The 16796-nt window shown below is 41.1% G+C and overlaps 2 protein-coding genes across 2 annotated transcripts; one reads left to right on the forward strand and one right to left on the reverse strand.

Moving 5' to 3' along the window:
• Nucleotides 1–4716: 4716 nt before the first annotated feature.
• On the reverse strand, nt 4717–6571 carry LOC121859859. Its single transcript, XM_042356820.1, has 3 exons — nt 6387–6571; nt 5816–6028; nt 4717–5075 (listed from the first exon to the last, which is right to left on the reverse strand). The coding sequence occupies exons 1-3, from the start codon at nt 6439–6441 to the stop codon at nt 4801–4803; spliced, it is 543 nt and encodes a 180-aa protein (XP_042212754.1). The 5' UTR covers nt 6442–6571; the 3' UTR covers nt 4717–4800.
• Nucleotides 6572–14942: 8371 nt separating this feature from the next.
• On the forward strand, nt 14943–16377 carry LOC121859860. Its single transcript, XM_042356822.1, has 3 exons — nt 14943–15053; nt 15268–15465; nt 16043–16377. Exons 1-3 carry the CDS (start codon nt 15005–15007, stop codon nt 16297–16299), a joined length of 504 nt encoding a protein of 167 aa, XP_042212756.1. The 5' UTR covers nt 14943–15004; the 3' UTR covers nt 16300–16377.
• Nucleotides 16378–16796: the final 419 nt, after the last annotated feature.

Below are 16796 nucleotides of genomic sequence, written 5' to 3' on the forward strand. Positions count from 1 at the left end.
GGTGAAGCACATACTGAGGGTGGTGAAGCACATACTGGGGGTGGTGAGGCACATACTGAGGGGTGGTGAAGCACATACTGAGGGTGCGAAGCACATACTGAGGGTGATGAAGCACATACTGAGGGTGGTGAAGCACATACTGAGGGTGCAAAGCACATACTGAGGGGTGCGAAGCACATACTGAGGGTGGTGAAGCACATACTGAGGGTGGTGAAACACATACTGAGGGTGGTGAAGCACATACTAAGGGTGATGAAGCACATACTGAGGGTGATGGAAGCACATACTGAGGGTGAAGCACATACTGAGGGTGCGAAGCAACTGACTGAGGGTGATGAAGCACATACTGAGGGTGGTGAAGCACATACTGAGGGTGCGAAGCAACTACTGAGGGTGATGAAGCACATACTGAGGGTGGTGAAGCACATACTGAGGGTGCAAAGCACCTACTGAGGGTGGTGAAGCACATACTGAGGATGATGAAGCACATACTGAGGGTGGTGAAGCACATACTGAGGGTGGTGAAGCACATACTGAGGGTGATGATGAACACACTTAATGGTGAAGAACACAAAGTTTATAACAAGTTAGATCTCTTAAATACTTAGCTTACCACATAAATACATTACGTGGTCCTATGATTCCCTTACGGACTTATGGAAATGATAGCATCACTCCTCATTATCTAAGACATTAATTTACTATGTATTATTATCGTGGGTGTGAACCGGTCTCTAAATTATGAAATATTTCTACATCTATTTCATGTTTTTTCCCCCACCGAATTTATGATAGATATTATTCAGCTTTCACCTCGTGGTTAAGTATCAAACTCTTTATCTGTCAGAATAACAGCTAGTATATTTCTAGATGAAAATAAGATAACAAAAAAAAAGTCTCGGAGTGACGTTTGTAGTCTGGGCTCAAAAGTGGGTTAAACCTCACATACCCTCCGCCGTTTATGCAGCCATCACACCGGACTGGACGACATTAAACGTACCTTAATTAAAAAATCCAGCCCCTGATCACATTACTGTGCCGTGTGAAGAGAGTACGCGCGCTATTAACATTCCTAGACTAGTTCAGTGGGGCTACAGGCGCCTCCTGCACCCAGCCTCTTCATCTGACGAAGAGTAGCGGTCGGTCTCTTGGATTTACGGTCGTCCTGTCTCCTTGGTTTTTCTGAGAAGTAGGTCCTTGAGTCGACGTGTTCCTTCTGTATCGACGACTTCAAGATTCTTTGTTTTTTTAGTTTAACAACGAGGATAACCTGGGTACCGGATTTCCAAAGGTTCGTACGTTAATTTCTTTTAATCTTTACTTCGGGAAAGAAATACCATCTAATTTCAATAGTCTTAATGCCTTAATTTTCTTTCAGGTAAAGTACAGGTAACCCTAATTCTCAAAGGTTATGAGAGGTCATCTCAATTTCTACGGGTAAAGATAAAATATATATCAAAATATCTAAGTAAAGCTGGAGATGATGTGTGTTTGGTTCTTGATGTCAGTTTATAAACAAAATGGAAGCAGGGAGAGGTGGATTTACCTGGCCAGGCTGTAACACCGACAACCAAGTTAAACAAGACAAAACTCGCTAATGCATAAAACTCCCCAATTAATAAGCCAGGCCTTATAATCACAACAAGTCTGCTTCTGTATCATGTACCTCTAGACCACCTAAGTCGTGATAAGAAAGCCAGGCCTCTGTAACGACTGCCTGGATTATTAAACTCCAGATGAGTCAACAGTAAGAGAAACCGTTACAATATAAGAGCTTGGACTCTGATAACATTATTTTAACTTCAACCTCTGACCTGTAGTAGCGTGACTCGAGGATTTGGCCCATGGGTACATATAATTATAGTATCAAGCAATAGGAAAGAACAACGGTGAATACTCCAGATGAATAAGAGACCCAAAATACAAATACAATGGTTTATTAAAGACACAAAATGGTTATTAAAATGACGTTATTAATGCACAAATAGGAACTCTTTGTACTATAACCTCAGGCTCAATTTACTTACACCACGATTGGGTGTACACACACCATACCACACGTAAACTCTCACAGCACCTTAGCACCATTAAAATCCGTGGCAATGACGCCAGTTACAACACTCAACAACCCTAGGAGTAATACTCAAGCGGCCGCCATGGGAGTCTCATCACCACGTGGCACCTTCCAACAAACTCCGATAGGTGGAATAACACAACCACAAAATAGCCCTACTGAGTCATGGACTCATCCACCAGTGATGGGGGCTGGTAGCTGTTTGTGGGGCCTGATGATCCGGTGTCACCACTTGGGCAGTGAGCGTTAGGGGAAGGCTGGCCAGCTATGGGGCCCATAGGTGGTAGTGGGGGGATTCTGACGCTCGGGATTCACGGAGATACCCGATTCTACTGGTCTTCAAACATCTCCCCAGACTAGTGGATGCGTCATCCACGCTATAGATAGCCTAGGCTCCGATAGGGACCGGTGGGGTGAGGATCGTGGTGGCTTACTGACGGTTGAAAACGAACATCAACGTTTCAAAGGGACGTTAAGGACGTAAAAATACTTCACTCAAAGCACTCCTTCATGGTCGAGAGCCTGTCTGTCATGGCGCTCTGGTCTGGTTTATGGCACTTCGATGAGATCTCTCGAATTTCTTGCCTGCCTCTCCTCTGCCCGTACAAGATTCTGTTAATTGTGAAAACCAAAGTCGAGTTTTGTATTATGTGGAAGTATGCATTACGCCCCCTGTATGTTATGTTTTACACGCCCGTCAAGAGGCGATCCTTAGGTGGTTTACATTCCTGGGAGATAGTTAATGAGTCATTATTGCGTCGGTCTAATGACATCTTAAAGATGATTGTTTCTTTCGTAAGCCATTTAAAGGAATATAAAAAATCATATCCAGAGACAATATTGCGATAAAGGTTTAATGTTTGAGTCTAAACAAATATATCAAGTAGAAAAAAAAAGAATTAATCCTCGAGGTGGCCAACAGGGATGTCCACTCATGACATTAACAGTCATGGAGTCCCGCCGCTGGCCGCTCGACTCTGTAATTTGCTTATTAGTAACATGATTGGCTGATTTGTTAAGTCCCACTCGACTATCCATCGCGGCGCACCACAAGTCCACCACTCAAACCACGATACGACGTCTTTTCCGCTCCCCGTCGTCAGGTTACTGAGTTGTCTCCTGTATCCGTCGTCTGGCTCAGGAATGTAGACAGAGTAAGGTCTTTCACGAGTAATATTGTAGTCGATTAACCTAATGGACTTTTTTGGTCTATGGTAAAAGCCGGGATGGACTCAGGTGTGTGTGTGTGTATGTGTGTGTAAAATTCCCTGCAGACATCCCTACCAGCCCGCTAACTCCACCCACGCCAAGACCCCGACTCTTATTCCTTGTTTTTCTCCTGTTTCAGAAAGTGAAGTGCTAACGGATTAACTGAAACCCGAATTAAACACGAATCAAATAAATATAATTACTTACAGTTCTATATCGATGAGGCAGTTCTATAAAAAAATGATTTTTATAACTAAGAGAGATACGACTTATCATTCGGCGTCCAGTGGTGGTGGTGAGTGGGTCGGGGAGTTTGCATGACGTAATGAACCATCTTGAATGTGGCATCAATTTTGAGTATATTGGCAGCGCCCATCAGGCCCCCGTTACTCCTGCCGCGATGAGCCACGCCTTGGAGACGCTGAGGGCGGCACTACAGTGTTCCTCAGCAACAGTTCTTTGCTGTCACCCTCAGCAGCCACCTTTATAGCGGTACCCACTTACACATACACACACACACACACACCCACATGATCTGTTTATATATATATATATATATATATATATATATATATATATATATATATATATATATATATATATATATATATATATATATATATATAAACACAAGGACATAGAAAAATCAGACAGACAAGAACACATGCATAGACAATGAAACTGGCTAACAGTTAAAACTGACAGACAGACAAACAAGGGAGCAAACAAAAATAGAGGCAGATAAATACACAATAAAAAAGAGAAAGGAAGCAAACTGGGTGTGTATGACAACACCAACGCTTACCATTTACTGTCGACATTAAGTTTCAACACCGTCAACAAACCCACGAGATTTACAACGAGTTTCACAAACCAATATTTTTCAACTCGTTTCCCGAGTCGCCAAGAACACATCTCTGGCGCATGACGCTTTGGTTGCCAAAGGATTCGGGTCTTCCTTAAGCGCTACATTGTGCCTTCACTGTCATTCCTTTAAGGAGTGAGTGATGAGCCATTACAGGGTGGGTAAAAAAAAAAAGACAATGCTCAACACAGGCAGTCAACAAACAGGTCAGATGCACAGAGGAGGAGACAAATAGAGACAATGTTACAAACAGTTCATAATACATTCCAAATGGAGTTTTAATGGGAATATTTATTTCAGTTTTTGTAGGTCAAAACTTCAAAATAAAGTTTGCTAACAAACTGATCTGTAATTAGCATGTCCAAATTGTGTAGAATCCATCTGTTACCAGTTTCTACTAAAATATGCCCCTTACTCTTGTGGGAGGCAGAGTATATGAAGGCGGAACTCTTTTTGGTGACACAACATGGCGGACAAAATAAATATTAATGAGACATTTAAGTGTCCCGAGTATTGGTTATCTTGATATCACTTAAGAAAACATGGGGAGAAAAAAAATTCAAGCCAATTTATCCATTTATCGTTTTTTATTCATCTATCTGTTTCACATAATGTAGCAGTCATTGTTGTCTTGCGAGTAAACTGCATTTCATCACAAGTTTGCGTCAAGCGACACAACCTTGGCTCGGCACATGCAACGCCGGATGACAGCAGGTGGGGAGCTGACCACGTAGAGGCGGCCGTAGGAGTACGCTGAGGTCAAGGTTACATCATTCAGGTAAGCGAACTCGTTCTCTTCCAAGGGATGACCCTCACGCCATAGGTTGGAGAATAAGGACACCGCCTGGCCGTCTACACCAACATATTGATCCTCCGCCTTGTGGATACCCACCCACATGTAAGGGTATTCGTAGTCGTATTTGTCGGCTGGAGATAAAGTATGTGTGTTTACTGCACTTTCATGTCATACACATTATGTTACCAGTAAAACAATATCCACCGGGCATAGAATGATTATCTAAGAAGAAGATTTGTTTCAGCCTCATCAGTCCTCACGATGGCTGATTGAAACACAAACTACCTGAGTCTCCTTTCAGACATTTTCCGATATTATAAGTTTGAAAATTGAATGATAAATAACCACAGACTCAAATCTGTAATACCCGTTTTCTGTGAAAAAAATGGTGTGGCGTATGTCCAGAACGCTGGGGACACAGCAATATTTGTCAAGGCTTAATATTACCTGGCCAGAGGTAAACGACATCCAGTGTACGATATTTGTCACGTGGTTAAGTGTTCTAAGTACAGCCTTATGTGTATATACTGTATGTTACGCCCCATTTGTGAGACTGTCCAGGTCATGAACTGGGCAGTTATTTTGCCCAGTTTGTGAAATGGGTTCCCAACCTAAAACTTATATGATTGGGGGTCCGAACTCCAGAGGGAGGAGACCCTGGTTAAACTGCTACTAAATAAGATGATCGATACGACAATGCACAGAACCTAACCAAACCTACCTAACACCTCTGAAAATATTGGTCCAATTCTGTGAACTCCTTCTGGTGTTAACCGTCTGCTCTACCATTACCACACTTCTCAAAGACGTACAACATCAAATTACTCCTGACAACAATTTAATAAAAGACGATCACACTAATATAGCTTACCAATCAGTGACCACTGCTCGGAGACGCCCTCAAGCTGGTCGGTAGAGTCAAAGGTAGCCAGGTCTACCAGCCAGCCTTTGTGAACGAGGTTAACACAGAGGGCCCGCGCAGCCTCCCAGTCCAGCATGGTCGGGCCAACACTCTCCTGCTCACCAACATGGAAACATCCGCCTCCTGCCTCGAAGAACCCAGGAGGGCATTCTTCACCTGTAGCTGAGGATGAAAGTAAATGGAGTAGGTTTGAGAGTACTGGATTCATTTCATACTAACTTTGACAACTAGTCAGAGTATCACCAAACTGCTATAACCTAACTATAGCTGGAGTACCCGACGGTGCCCAGGTTTATTTTAGAAACTTTCGATTACATAACCATATTTTTTTAGCTCTTTATGTTAAAATGGGAGTGAGGCCACACACACACACACACACACACACACACACACACATCGATAATCACATGTCTCTATCGTCACATATGCCCACATGTCTTTACACAATAATACCAAATAAGTATATAGGTGATCATATACCCACACATAATAATATCTAAATAAACAAGTGCCCACATACCCACACAGAGCGCCACGAGAAGAGCGAGGATAACTTCAGTGAGGGAGGCTGACATTGTACTGTCAGTCTGCTGAACTTTCTGGCAAATCGTTGCAGTATTAGAGTGACCTCAAGTGTGGTTCTTTCTGTGGTGACATCTTATCTCTCGAGAATGTGAACATGTACAGTAACAGATGGCCACGGGAGTAAATATGAGTTGGTAAACCTACACCAACCACATTTTAGGTCAACTGCCACGTCGCGATAATATTGTTAAATTTTGGAGAACTTTAAAACATCACTGGCAAATTAGTTTATTGTAAGAATATTCGATGTTGTGCTGTACATGCCTCTCATTGTCAATCGAGAACTGTGTCCAGCAGAGGTGAGGACCCAACACTTGACTAACCTTAAGTGAGTGGCAGCCTGAGCCACTGGAGGCACCTGTACCAAGTGACAAAGAATATACCCTAACCTACTATACCCCCGCAGTGTAAGGCCGTTTGTTCAATAACGATATGGTGGACAAGTCTCTCTGACACTTTTTGTAGATGACACCGTTCAAGGGGACGTCTTTGTGAATGAGTCTGAAGAAGAATATTTACTAGGAGATAGTCGATAGCGAGAATGAACAAACGAAAATGATGAAAATAAGTATATAACGGAGATGGAAAAATAAATGGAACTTTGAATGGAGATAGAAGGGAGGATGTGGAATGTTTAAAATATCTGGCAGCGGGTCGTGCGGTAGTCAATGAGACGACAAGCAGTGACCTGAACCAATCACAAGGTAACGGGGGAAAGAAAGCCTGGACATTAATAGGTGGACTAGAGAATGTGTGGAAAGAGGGAACCGTATTCTGGGAGTAAAAGATTAACATATGCAGGGGAATTATTGGGGAGATTTTACAGTGTAGATGCGAAGGCTGGTCTGTGGGTGTAACGGGAAAGAGCAAATCAGAAGCAACAGCAATAATGTGTTTTTAAGAAATATTTGAGTTGAGTGAGATTAAGAGAATGAAATATTCAGTTGTATAGAAGGGATGTGAGAGTGAAAGAAACATTGAGTGGAGAGTCAATTAGGGTCTGATGAGACGGTAAGGACATATTTAGAGAATGAAAAGTAAAATATTGTTAAAAAGAGTATTTATATGAAATGCTAAGAGGGAGAAGAGCAGACTAAGAAGAACATGGAAGGATGGGGTGAAGGAATCAATTGGTATAAGGGGGTTGGACAGTGAAGGTACAGAGAATACGTAGAGAGTGCAGATACACACAACTGGTAAAAAGTAAACCAGTTCGACCTAGGATGACCCTAGAAAACTACAACATAAATTATTTCCATTGGTTAGGTCACCTGAAACAGACAGAAATATCCACAGACTACTTACATTTTCTATTGAGAACAAACCAAAAATAAGAGTTATAAATGGAACTATAAAATAAACCATTATTTAGCTCAGGAAAGAAGTAAGTTTTTAAACACCAGGCAGAGATTGAAACTGTTGTGTGGGCGTCTCATTACAGTTAATTTTAGAGTTAATTTGACCATATACAGTAATTTGTCATACATAATCACACCCTACTTCTTGGTTGTCTTGGAAATACGTGTGTCGATTCTGCGAGATTTTACAAGTGCCGTTTGAGTGTATCTCTATAGGATGTAATGGTATATAATCTTTCATCGATAGAATTTTAAGACAATTTCTCCGTGACTTTATACTTTAATAAGATTTATGGATATGGTGATTATTTATGAAACACACACACACACACACACACACACACACACACACACACACACACACACACACACACACCAAGGGTCACTTTCACTTCATATATCCCACTTGGTGATAAAGTAACTCGAGTGGATGTTATCTTTACTTCCAATAAAAAAAGCTAAAGCACTATAATACGAGGCTATTGTTTATATGATGGACAACAGACAAATAAGGTGTCACGTCGGTCATATTGTTACCATAATTAAAAACAATTAAAACAAGCTTATATAATAACCATAAAGTTAAAACATTGTGACTCATGACGAATGCTTATGACACTGTACTATGTGGTGCTTGAGGCAGCCTGACGACACACCTTATGTCCGTCCATCTGTCATTATTCCCATCCAATGAGAGAAACTTCCCACACAACTCATCTGCGTCGAGCCTTGTGTCACGTCTACACCCATGTTTTAGGATGCTCTGTCTCCTGTAACGTGTTCGTGTATTAAACACCGAGGCACACGTAGTATTACCTTCACACGTTACCATCCTGGTACAGTCTCACACGAGAGCTTCGTCCCTGTTGTTATACGCCTCCCCCCTCCTTCCTGAACTCTCTGTATCTATAATTTTTTTTCATTTATTCTTTCCAAGTTTCTGAAGTATGTATTAAACATCATTATATGAACAAATAATACCTGTATGCTTATTTTTGTTTACGTGTAAGTTTTAATTATCGTCGAGCAGGTAGATATGGTACACACACAGCTGCAAGTACACGGTGATGTATTAGACAAGTGTGTAAGAATAACGTTAAAGGAGCCCTACGCCCCGGGCTAGGGTGCCGCTGACCGTATCCCCCACGCGGTATCCCCCACGCGGGTAAATCGAGAAAAATCAACTTCTCAAAAAATAATTTTCAACCCTTTTTAATGATAAAACAATAAAACTTCCCTGGGGCAGCGCAGAGCGAGAGAGATAGGGGGCAGCATTGTTTTGACGGATAGCGCTCGTGGTCACGTATGCATTTCGCAGCCATTTTCTGCTTGCCTTTGTGTCCGGGATGGCCAGTAATGCATATATTTACTGTTCATAATACTTATTTCCTAAAAATAATTCATTTAGAATTTATTGTATTTGCATTATTGTTCATAAAAAGTGCTCGGCGACACACACGCAGTCTGTCCCCAGCAGTGCCGGATTTAGACCTGTGGAGGCCCATGGGCAGCCTCTTTGTGGAGGCCCCCCCTCATTATAACTACCCAAGAGGGTGGGGTGGCGAGTGAAGCGAGCCTAAACATCTGGGAGTTCCGAGGGGCGCAGTAAGACCCCCGGGAAAAATTTGAAATTTGAACACTTCTTTGGAGAATTTTGAAGCCATATGTAGTTATATTGAAGAAATTAGAACATTGAGAAATTTTTAATTAACTGTATATATATATATATAGATAAACATGAATTTTAAAGAATAAAAATAAAAATAATCCAAATGAATAAACAAATAAATAAAATATTGTAATATGTGGAGGCCCCCAGATTGTGGAGGCCCCTGGGCAGCTGCCCACTTTGCTCACTCCTGAATCCGGCCCTCCCCACTCCCCAGGCTGTCTGGCTACCTTTGTGTTTGGGAGAGCAAGTAATGCATAGAAATAATTATCGGAATAATAATTCCACAAATAAATATATTTATAACATAATCATAGCATCATTTTCCAGTAATACTACACTACAATACAACTACACTACTTTTAGCAATCTTACTTTGATACAACATGAAAATAAAACAAACGAAAGTAGGTACTTACATTCCAGGGCAGGATACTCAAAAACATTTATGGGACTGTATGTCGTTGTGTACCCGCAGAAGCTTCCCTGTGGTGTGGCGTGACGCGCAAATAGTCAGGCTGATAACTCGCGCTGGGCATTCAAACAATGCGGCAAAAAGTGTTTCTATTTATTAAAAGCTCACATAACGTGAAGCAGAAATACTACTATTTTGTATTACAGCCAAAATCACTGATGATGAAAATTATTAACGTTCATGAGAAGAAATTGTTGTCAACATTTCGTTTAGCATTTGATGCTTTTAAAAAACACAGGAACCCTTCTTGATATTAGTTGCCTGTGTGCTGTTGTTGTGTGTGTTACTTCTACTACCCTCATCCTCTTGTTCACATCTTGGCAAATATTACCTGCTGCTATCCAGTTTGGCAAGTGGCCAAATTAATCTATGTGTAGGACAAGTGAATTGGAGGTCTGAAGTTGGCCTACGTCACCTCTGTGAGGCCACGTTCTGTTTCACTGTAATATACCAATGAACAATCAGTATATGGGAGGCAGAGCCAAGACCCAGCCAATGTGTGGCGCCCAGGATAAACCTGACCTTTAACTGTGTTCCTCTTTGTAGTTGACATTCTGTGTGACCAAAATCTATGACCAATGACCGAAATGTTACAGAATAAACTCCAACAGATGACTGTGTTTTCCTTACCACCACAAGCTACCCATACTGTATATGTTATGCCCCGTTTGTGAAATTGCCCAGTTCATGAAATGAGCAGACATTTTGCCCAATTCGTGAAATGGGCTGACAAACTAACCTATACCAACCCGACTCAACCCAACTTAATCTAAGCTAAACCAACTCAAACTTACCTAACGTTAGGTAGAGTTATGATAAGTTTGGTCATTTTGCCAAGAGTTCATTTGGTGGCGTGGTCTCCACCACCATCACTGTCGCCCACCTTTACCACGACCACCCACTATCCCAGCTCTGCTTTCCACACGGCACGCTCACCCCCCTCCCTCCCAACCTCTTTAGTCTTCGAGATGCCTTTTCGTAGTACCGTGGTACCAGTAGTAGGAGATTCACATTTTATATTTAGGTTTGCTCCTCTGCAGCGCGGGCGAGTTTATTGGGCGTCTCCTTATATAATGTGCAAGACAAAGCTCAAAAGCATCAGAGCGCCCAACAGGGAAGTATGTGGAGTTTATACTTGACTTCTCTGACTTATACAGTTTACGGGTGTGAGTACCCGAGGGGTCTATTGGTTGTGTAGTTGAGGAAGAATGAATGTATGGAGGTGGTATTTCCTGTACAGGTTCATCTGTTCACAGCAAAACGTGACAGGTCCCTAATAAAGTCAAGTGTTAAGTCTGTCTCTGGCCAGAGGGTTATCAAGGAGGGACGATGTAAGTTGGTGGAAGCTGGGATCCTGTAGGCGGAGGTCTCGGAACAAATCAAGATGTAGTGAGGGAGGGTTTACAGGTAGTGCGGCCAGGCACAGGGTTGTCAATGTTCGTACTTGTAGCCCAGGCGCAGCCTCGTGTGCATAATCTGTTGAGATCGAGTCCAGGAATGATACTCTTTGTAATGGTGGTTGTCATCTCCGGTTACTGCGTCAAAGTGGCGTACTGTGTCACTTCCCCCATGTTTCAGATTCAACCTGTGTTCGTCGAATGTCTCATGTTGTCCGGTGTGTATCAGAGATTTGAGATGGTTGAAGGAGAGGGCGAGGGTTGCTTCTTTGGCGAGGTGACCAACAGTGTCACAGGTGTGTAGGACGCAACAAAGTATAGTCTCAGCCCTATTAGGAAGGATGAGACTGGATTATTGTTAATTGACCCAAAGGGTGAAAACACAAACAATCATAGGTAGGCTTTCTGCAACCTGTCTGCTTTTCCGCCAGGAGACCAAATCCAAGATGGCCGATGAAAACTGAAAGTTGATATTGATATTGAAACAGTTTATTTAGCCAGAAAAATACAGATCCAGAGTCGATGATAATAACAATATTAACATGGCTGAGCCAGTTGAGAGCCTGAGCTCTCTTGAAGGCACCTGATATATATTGTAAATTTATCTCAAGGAAGTATATGTAACATTTAGTATCATCAGGAATAGTACACGTAACATGGTGGTAGTAAGAACATATCAGAATGTTATCACGATTATCACTTCGTTATTTATTTATTTTTTATTTATTTTTTTACATTTATATTTTAAGAATATATACATATGCTACAGCGGTGATGATATACATAAATATGATAAGGGAAGGAAGCAGTACAACATGGGTTGTATATGGTGGAACAAGAAGATAGAGCTGTCAGTATCATGTCTAGTCGGCAACTATAATTATTGCAATGGTAATTTCTATCTATCTACATGACAATCTATGATATAATGGCTTTGGTGGTACAATATAAGCAGGAATATAAAGTAGGTATTACAAAAATATTAATACTTAGACACAGGGCCGGATTCAGGAGTGGGCAAAGTGGGCAGCTGCCCAGGGGCCTCCACATATTACAATATTTTATTTATTTGTTTATTCATTTGGATTATTTTTATTTTCATTCTTTAAAATTCATGTTTATCTATTCCATCACGTAAAACTATGTTCAGCAAGAAGCGTGATAGAAATTAGGCTAGCTACTCCTTCAAATAACTAATAACTAATAATATATTCTTTTCTGTGAAGTCTCTTGAAAATTTTTGACATGTGCGGTAGTAGCTATATCAGGGCTGGTCGACTTGAAACCACATGAATGACTCCAGTCATGTCTCACTTTTGTGTGTGTGTGTGTGTGTGTGTGTGTGTGTGTGTGTGTGTGTGTGTGTGTTGGGAATTTGTACACTCTCAATAAATATACAGTTAATTAAAAATTTCTCAATGTTCTAATTTCCTCAATATAACTGCATATGGCTTCAAAATTCTCCAAAGAAGTGTTCAAATTTCACATTTTTCCCGGGGGGCTTACAGCGCCCCACGGAACTCCCAGATGTTTAGGCTCGCTTCACTCGCCCATGGGTCCACAGGTCTAAATCCGGCACTGCTTAGACAATAGATATTTTTTAAGAGATGATTAAATTAAAGGAAGGGAGTGTAGTCTTTGCTCGGATGGGTGGGGGTAAGTTGTTCCACACCTTCACACCATGATATTTTATGGAGGTCTGGGACTGAGAGGAGCGCATGGGGGGTGGTCTTAGTAGCTCTGGCTGTCTTAAGTTGTATCTATGATTATTTCAGAACTGGAAATAATTATAGTCAATCAAGTGCGTGACAGATTTGTAAACAAATAGGGCACAGCAGTATAGGTGTTAATATCCTCGAATTTTAACATTTTCAATTTAGCAAATTTTTCGTTAATGTGATCAGAATTTTTAAGTAGGTCATTGTCCGCACAACTCTCTTCTGTGCAGTAATCAAGAGAAGTGTTTTTGAAGAGCCAGAGGTCCCCCATAGTGTGTGACAGTGTATCAAGTGTTGAAAAACAAGATCATAATAGATTTCTTTCATTGCTGCAAGAGTGAGTGACTGACAAGTGTGATACAGGATGCCGCACTGTTTATTGACTTTACTGTGAATGGCTTGTATGTGGTTTCTCCAGCTAAATTTTTCATCAACAATAATCAAAAGAAATTAGTATTTTGTTCATGTTTGAGGACTGTATTACAAAGGTAAAGGGGTTCAAATCTGGGGGTAGGTTTTTCCTTCTGTAAAAGGTATAAGATCAGTTTATTACGTGTTACCCGGGTCCTGACTTAAGTCAATTCATTGTTTATAGTTATCATCAAGGAATGGAAATCTGAGTTGCTGGCATAAAGATTACAATCGTCTGCAAATAAGTTGTATCTGAAACAGACATCATATAATGACAATATTGGTATCATATTCGATTGATTTTAACATTTATGATCCGTTGAGTGGGATAGTTTTATGACTGGCGGTCATGATCGACCAAAAATCCAAGGTGGCTCCCAATAGTTATATTATGGCCCATATCTCAGGAGCCATGTGAGATAGGCTGGTATGTAGGATGGAGTTTTCGGTTATGATTTATTCAATGAGCACATTATAGATTATCCCTTATTGATGGGATTCAAAATGGCGTCCAATATTCAAGATGGCCTCAGAATATCTACTGTAAGATGGTCCTCGTCGATTGCAACAAAATGTTAGAAAACACTAACTTATTAAACAAAATATCATAGAAAGACAATATGTTATTCATTATGATTGACTTATATTAAAACAGCAGATTTTTCATGTTCCTTATAGTCTATTGCCAATCATAATATACTAATATATTAATAGGGAAGAAATCATGATTATGAACATTATTTTTGAGCAAATCATATGAACTCTTTCTCTAGTAACTCCATTATGTACTGTAGTGGCAGGAGTAGGGATGGTTGTCCCTCCTGTTCAATGCTAACTGGCCCGAGGGCCACCTAGACATGAATTTGCATAATGTGTAGAAGATGTCGCCAACATAACGCCCAAGTTAACTAGCTGTGTCTAGGAATAACCCAGGAAGACCGGACAACTCGCCAACTGTACTGGCTGATCATTATCCCCAGAAGCATATTCCCGAAACATTATGATTCAGCTCAATGGTAATTCCACCACAGTTGTCGCCGCTATTACCGCCGCCGCCATTACAGCCACTGCTGCCGCCACCACCAGAATTAATCACAATTAGTATGTCGGTCCATCTTAGCAATGATTAATATACCGCATGCTGACCAGTTTATTTGGGACTACTTTTTAAGAACTTATCCCTCTAGTTGAGATAGTAGTAACATACAGAGAGTCCTAAACACCAGGCATACTGTAACAGTATTTAAAGGTGGTGACGTTGTCGAGGTCCATTGCTGTAATCAACAAGGCCATGGAGTGATTTCTCGTATTGTGTCTGAGAATTGTACCAGAAGGTTAATGTTGCTAAGGGATATTTTGGGAATTTGGCTGAACAGCTTGACATACATTACTGGCCAATCAGAATTCAAATTAAGTGCATCTTCGATTCTGAGAGGTTCGACGATAAGTCAAACCGTGTCTGGTCATACCAACGTACAGTAGTATAAAATGTGAAGTCCATCGCTTTCGGCACACAGACAACAGGATGTCTCTCCTAACACAGGTGATCCTCGCTACAGTTGTGGCCTTCGTGGGTAAGTAAAACGCTATTAAGTATTTCGGTAATGTTTTAACTTTTAATAAACGTCATGAGTTAACCCTTTTGTGACTATATAAGTGTTAAGAGTATTGAGTCACAATAACATAAACCCAGAGTACCTGCCAGCAAAATTTGAAAGTTAGTTTATAAAGGCCAGCAGTATACAGTATATGACTGACGACTCAGTGTTCATCTTATGCTCCTCGCAGGTGCTCAGTGCCCCAGTGATTTCTTTGAGGCTGGTGGCGGCTGCTTCGCTGTGATCGACCAGCCAGGAACTAACCTAACATGGGACGGGTGTCGCAAACTGTGCCAGGATCTTACCACCACAGAGTGGGGCGTCGATCTCGCCACCTTCGACGATGCTGAACAACTTGAGGCGTTCTCCTTTACCTGGTTGACTGCTGGTAAGTCGAATTTATTAATTTGGATGGAAACTATTGGGTATTACGTTATAAGTTCTTAATCATTCTGTTGAGCAGAATTTTAACTTCATGTTGTTACTTTAATCATTTAGTCAGAGAAACAGTAGTTTGGATTTTTCCATATACAGTACATGTAATTAATTTTTATCATAGTTAAGAAACTTCATATCAATAAAGAATTCAAAATTACTAACACCAGTAAGAAGCGTTACGCGTTGCTGATGCTTATGACGTCTGCTCTCTTCCTCGATAACGGTCACACACAGATGAGTAATCTGTTAGTATTCTCTTACTGCATGAATTATTTCCCTCCTCATATTTTGAGTTAATAGTGACCAATTTATCATGGCTTTTAGATTAATACATCGGCAACACCTGAAAACTGTTCTTTTCATAGTTATTATTATCAATTTCAAGATTCTATTCATTGTTCAGTCTTCTCGTTAGATCTTTTTAAATTGTTCTCATATTGCGTTCTATATCAATCCAGCCACTATATTTTCTCATGCTGTATTTCAATGGTAAAGTTTGATAGTAAAGTTACCATGTATCCCCACAGGCGCCGCCTATGATCCCTATCCCTACATGTGGATAGGTGTGAGTAAAGTGGACGGCGAGTGGGAGATGTTAGGTGGGAAGCCTGTGTCCCTGCAGTCCAACATGTGGCTTCCTGGTCACCCACACGAGATGGGTACCGTAGTGTTCCTCGACGACATCACTCTTGAGTCTGGCGAGGAGTCCTATGGCCGCCAGTACTTCCATTGTTCTATGGGTTCGATTGCTCATCGTGAGCGCTGTTTGTGTCGAGCTCAGTAAACCCTCGAGTCAATTTAACTCAACACCACAGTAGCACTTAATTTCTGCATGAGTTTGATAATAAAATATCTTCTATGATTTGTGTATCAATATTTCCAAATATGAAACGAAAACCCCTTTAATAACTTTGAGACAAAATATTTTAGATAATAGCTTTTAACTGTGGGGGGGGATGAGGCCTTAGCATGATATATTTAAGTCCGTACAGGAGCCGCCAGACCACTCTCCTGATCTGGCACATGTTCCAAGTGTTGAGGTGTTAAAACAAGTGATCGAGATGTGTTCCTCCAGCTATGTACTGTCCAGTAAGGTGTACCAAACTGCCTACACTTTCCTTTTGCCTCTCGTTCAAGTCATTCTACGTTTAATCAGTCTTAAACCTCAGAGGAGACATTCCAGACAGAAATCTCTGGACCTCAAGTGGTTTAGGTCGGATGGATTTACAGGTATGATTTCATTTCATTTACCTTTATGTTCTGACAACTGACAAGCTATCA

Source organism: Homarus americanus, unplaced genomic scaffold, assembly GCF_018991925.1.
Source record: "Homarus americanus isolate GMGI-L3 unplaced genomic scaffold, GMGI_Hamer_2.0 scaffold6523, whole genome shotgun sequence".
NCBI classification, from domain to species: Eukaryota; Metazoa; Arthropoda; class Malacostraca; order Decapoda; family Nephropidae; genus Homarus; species Homarus americanus.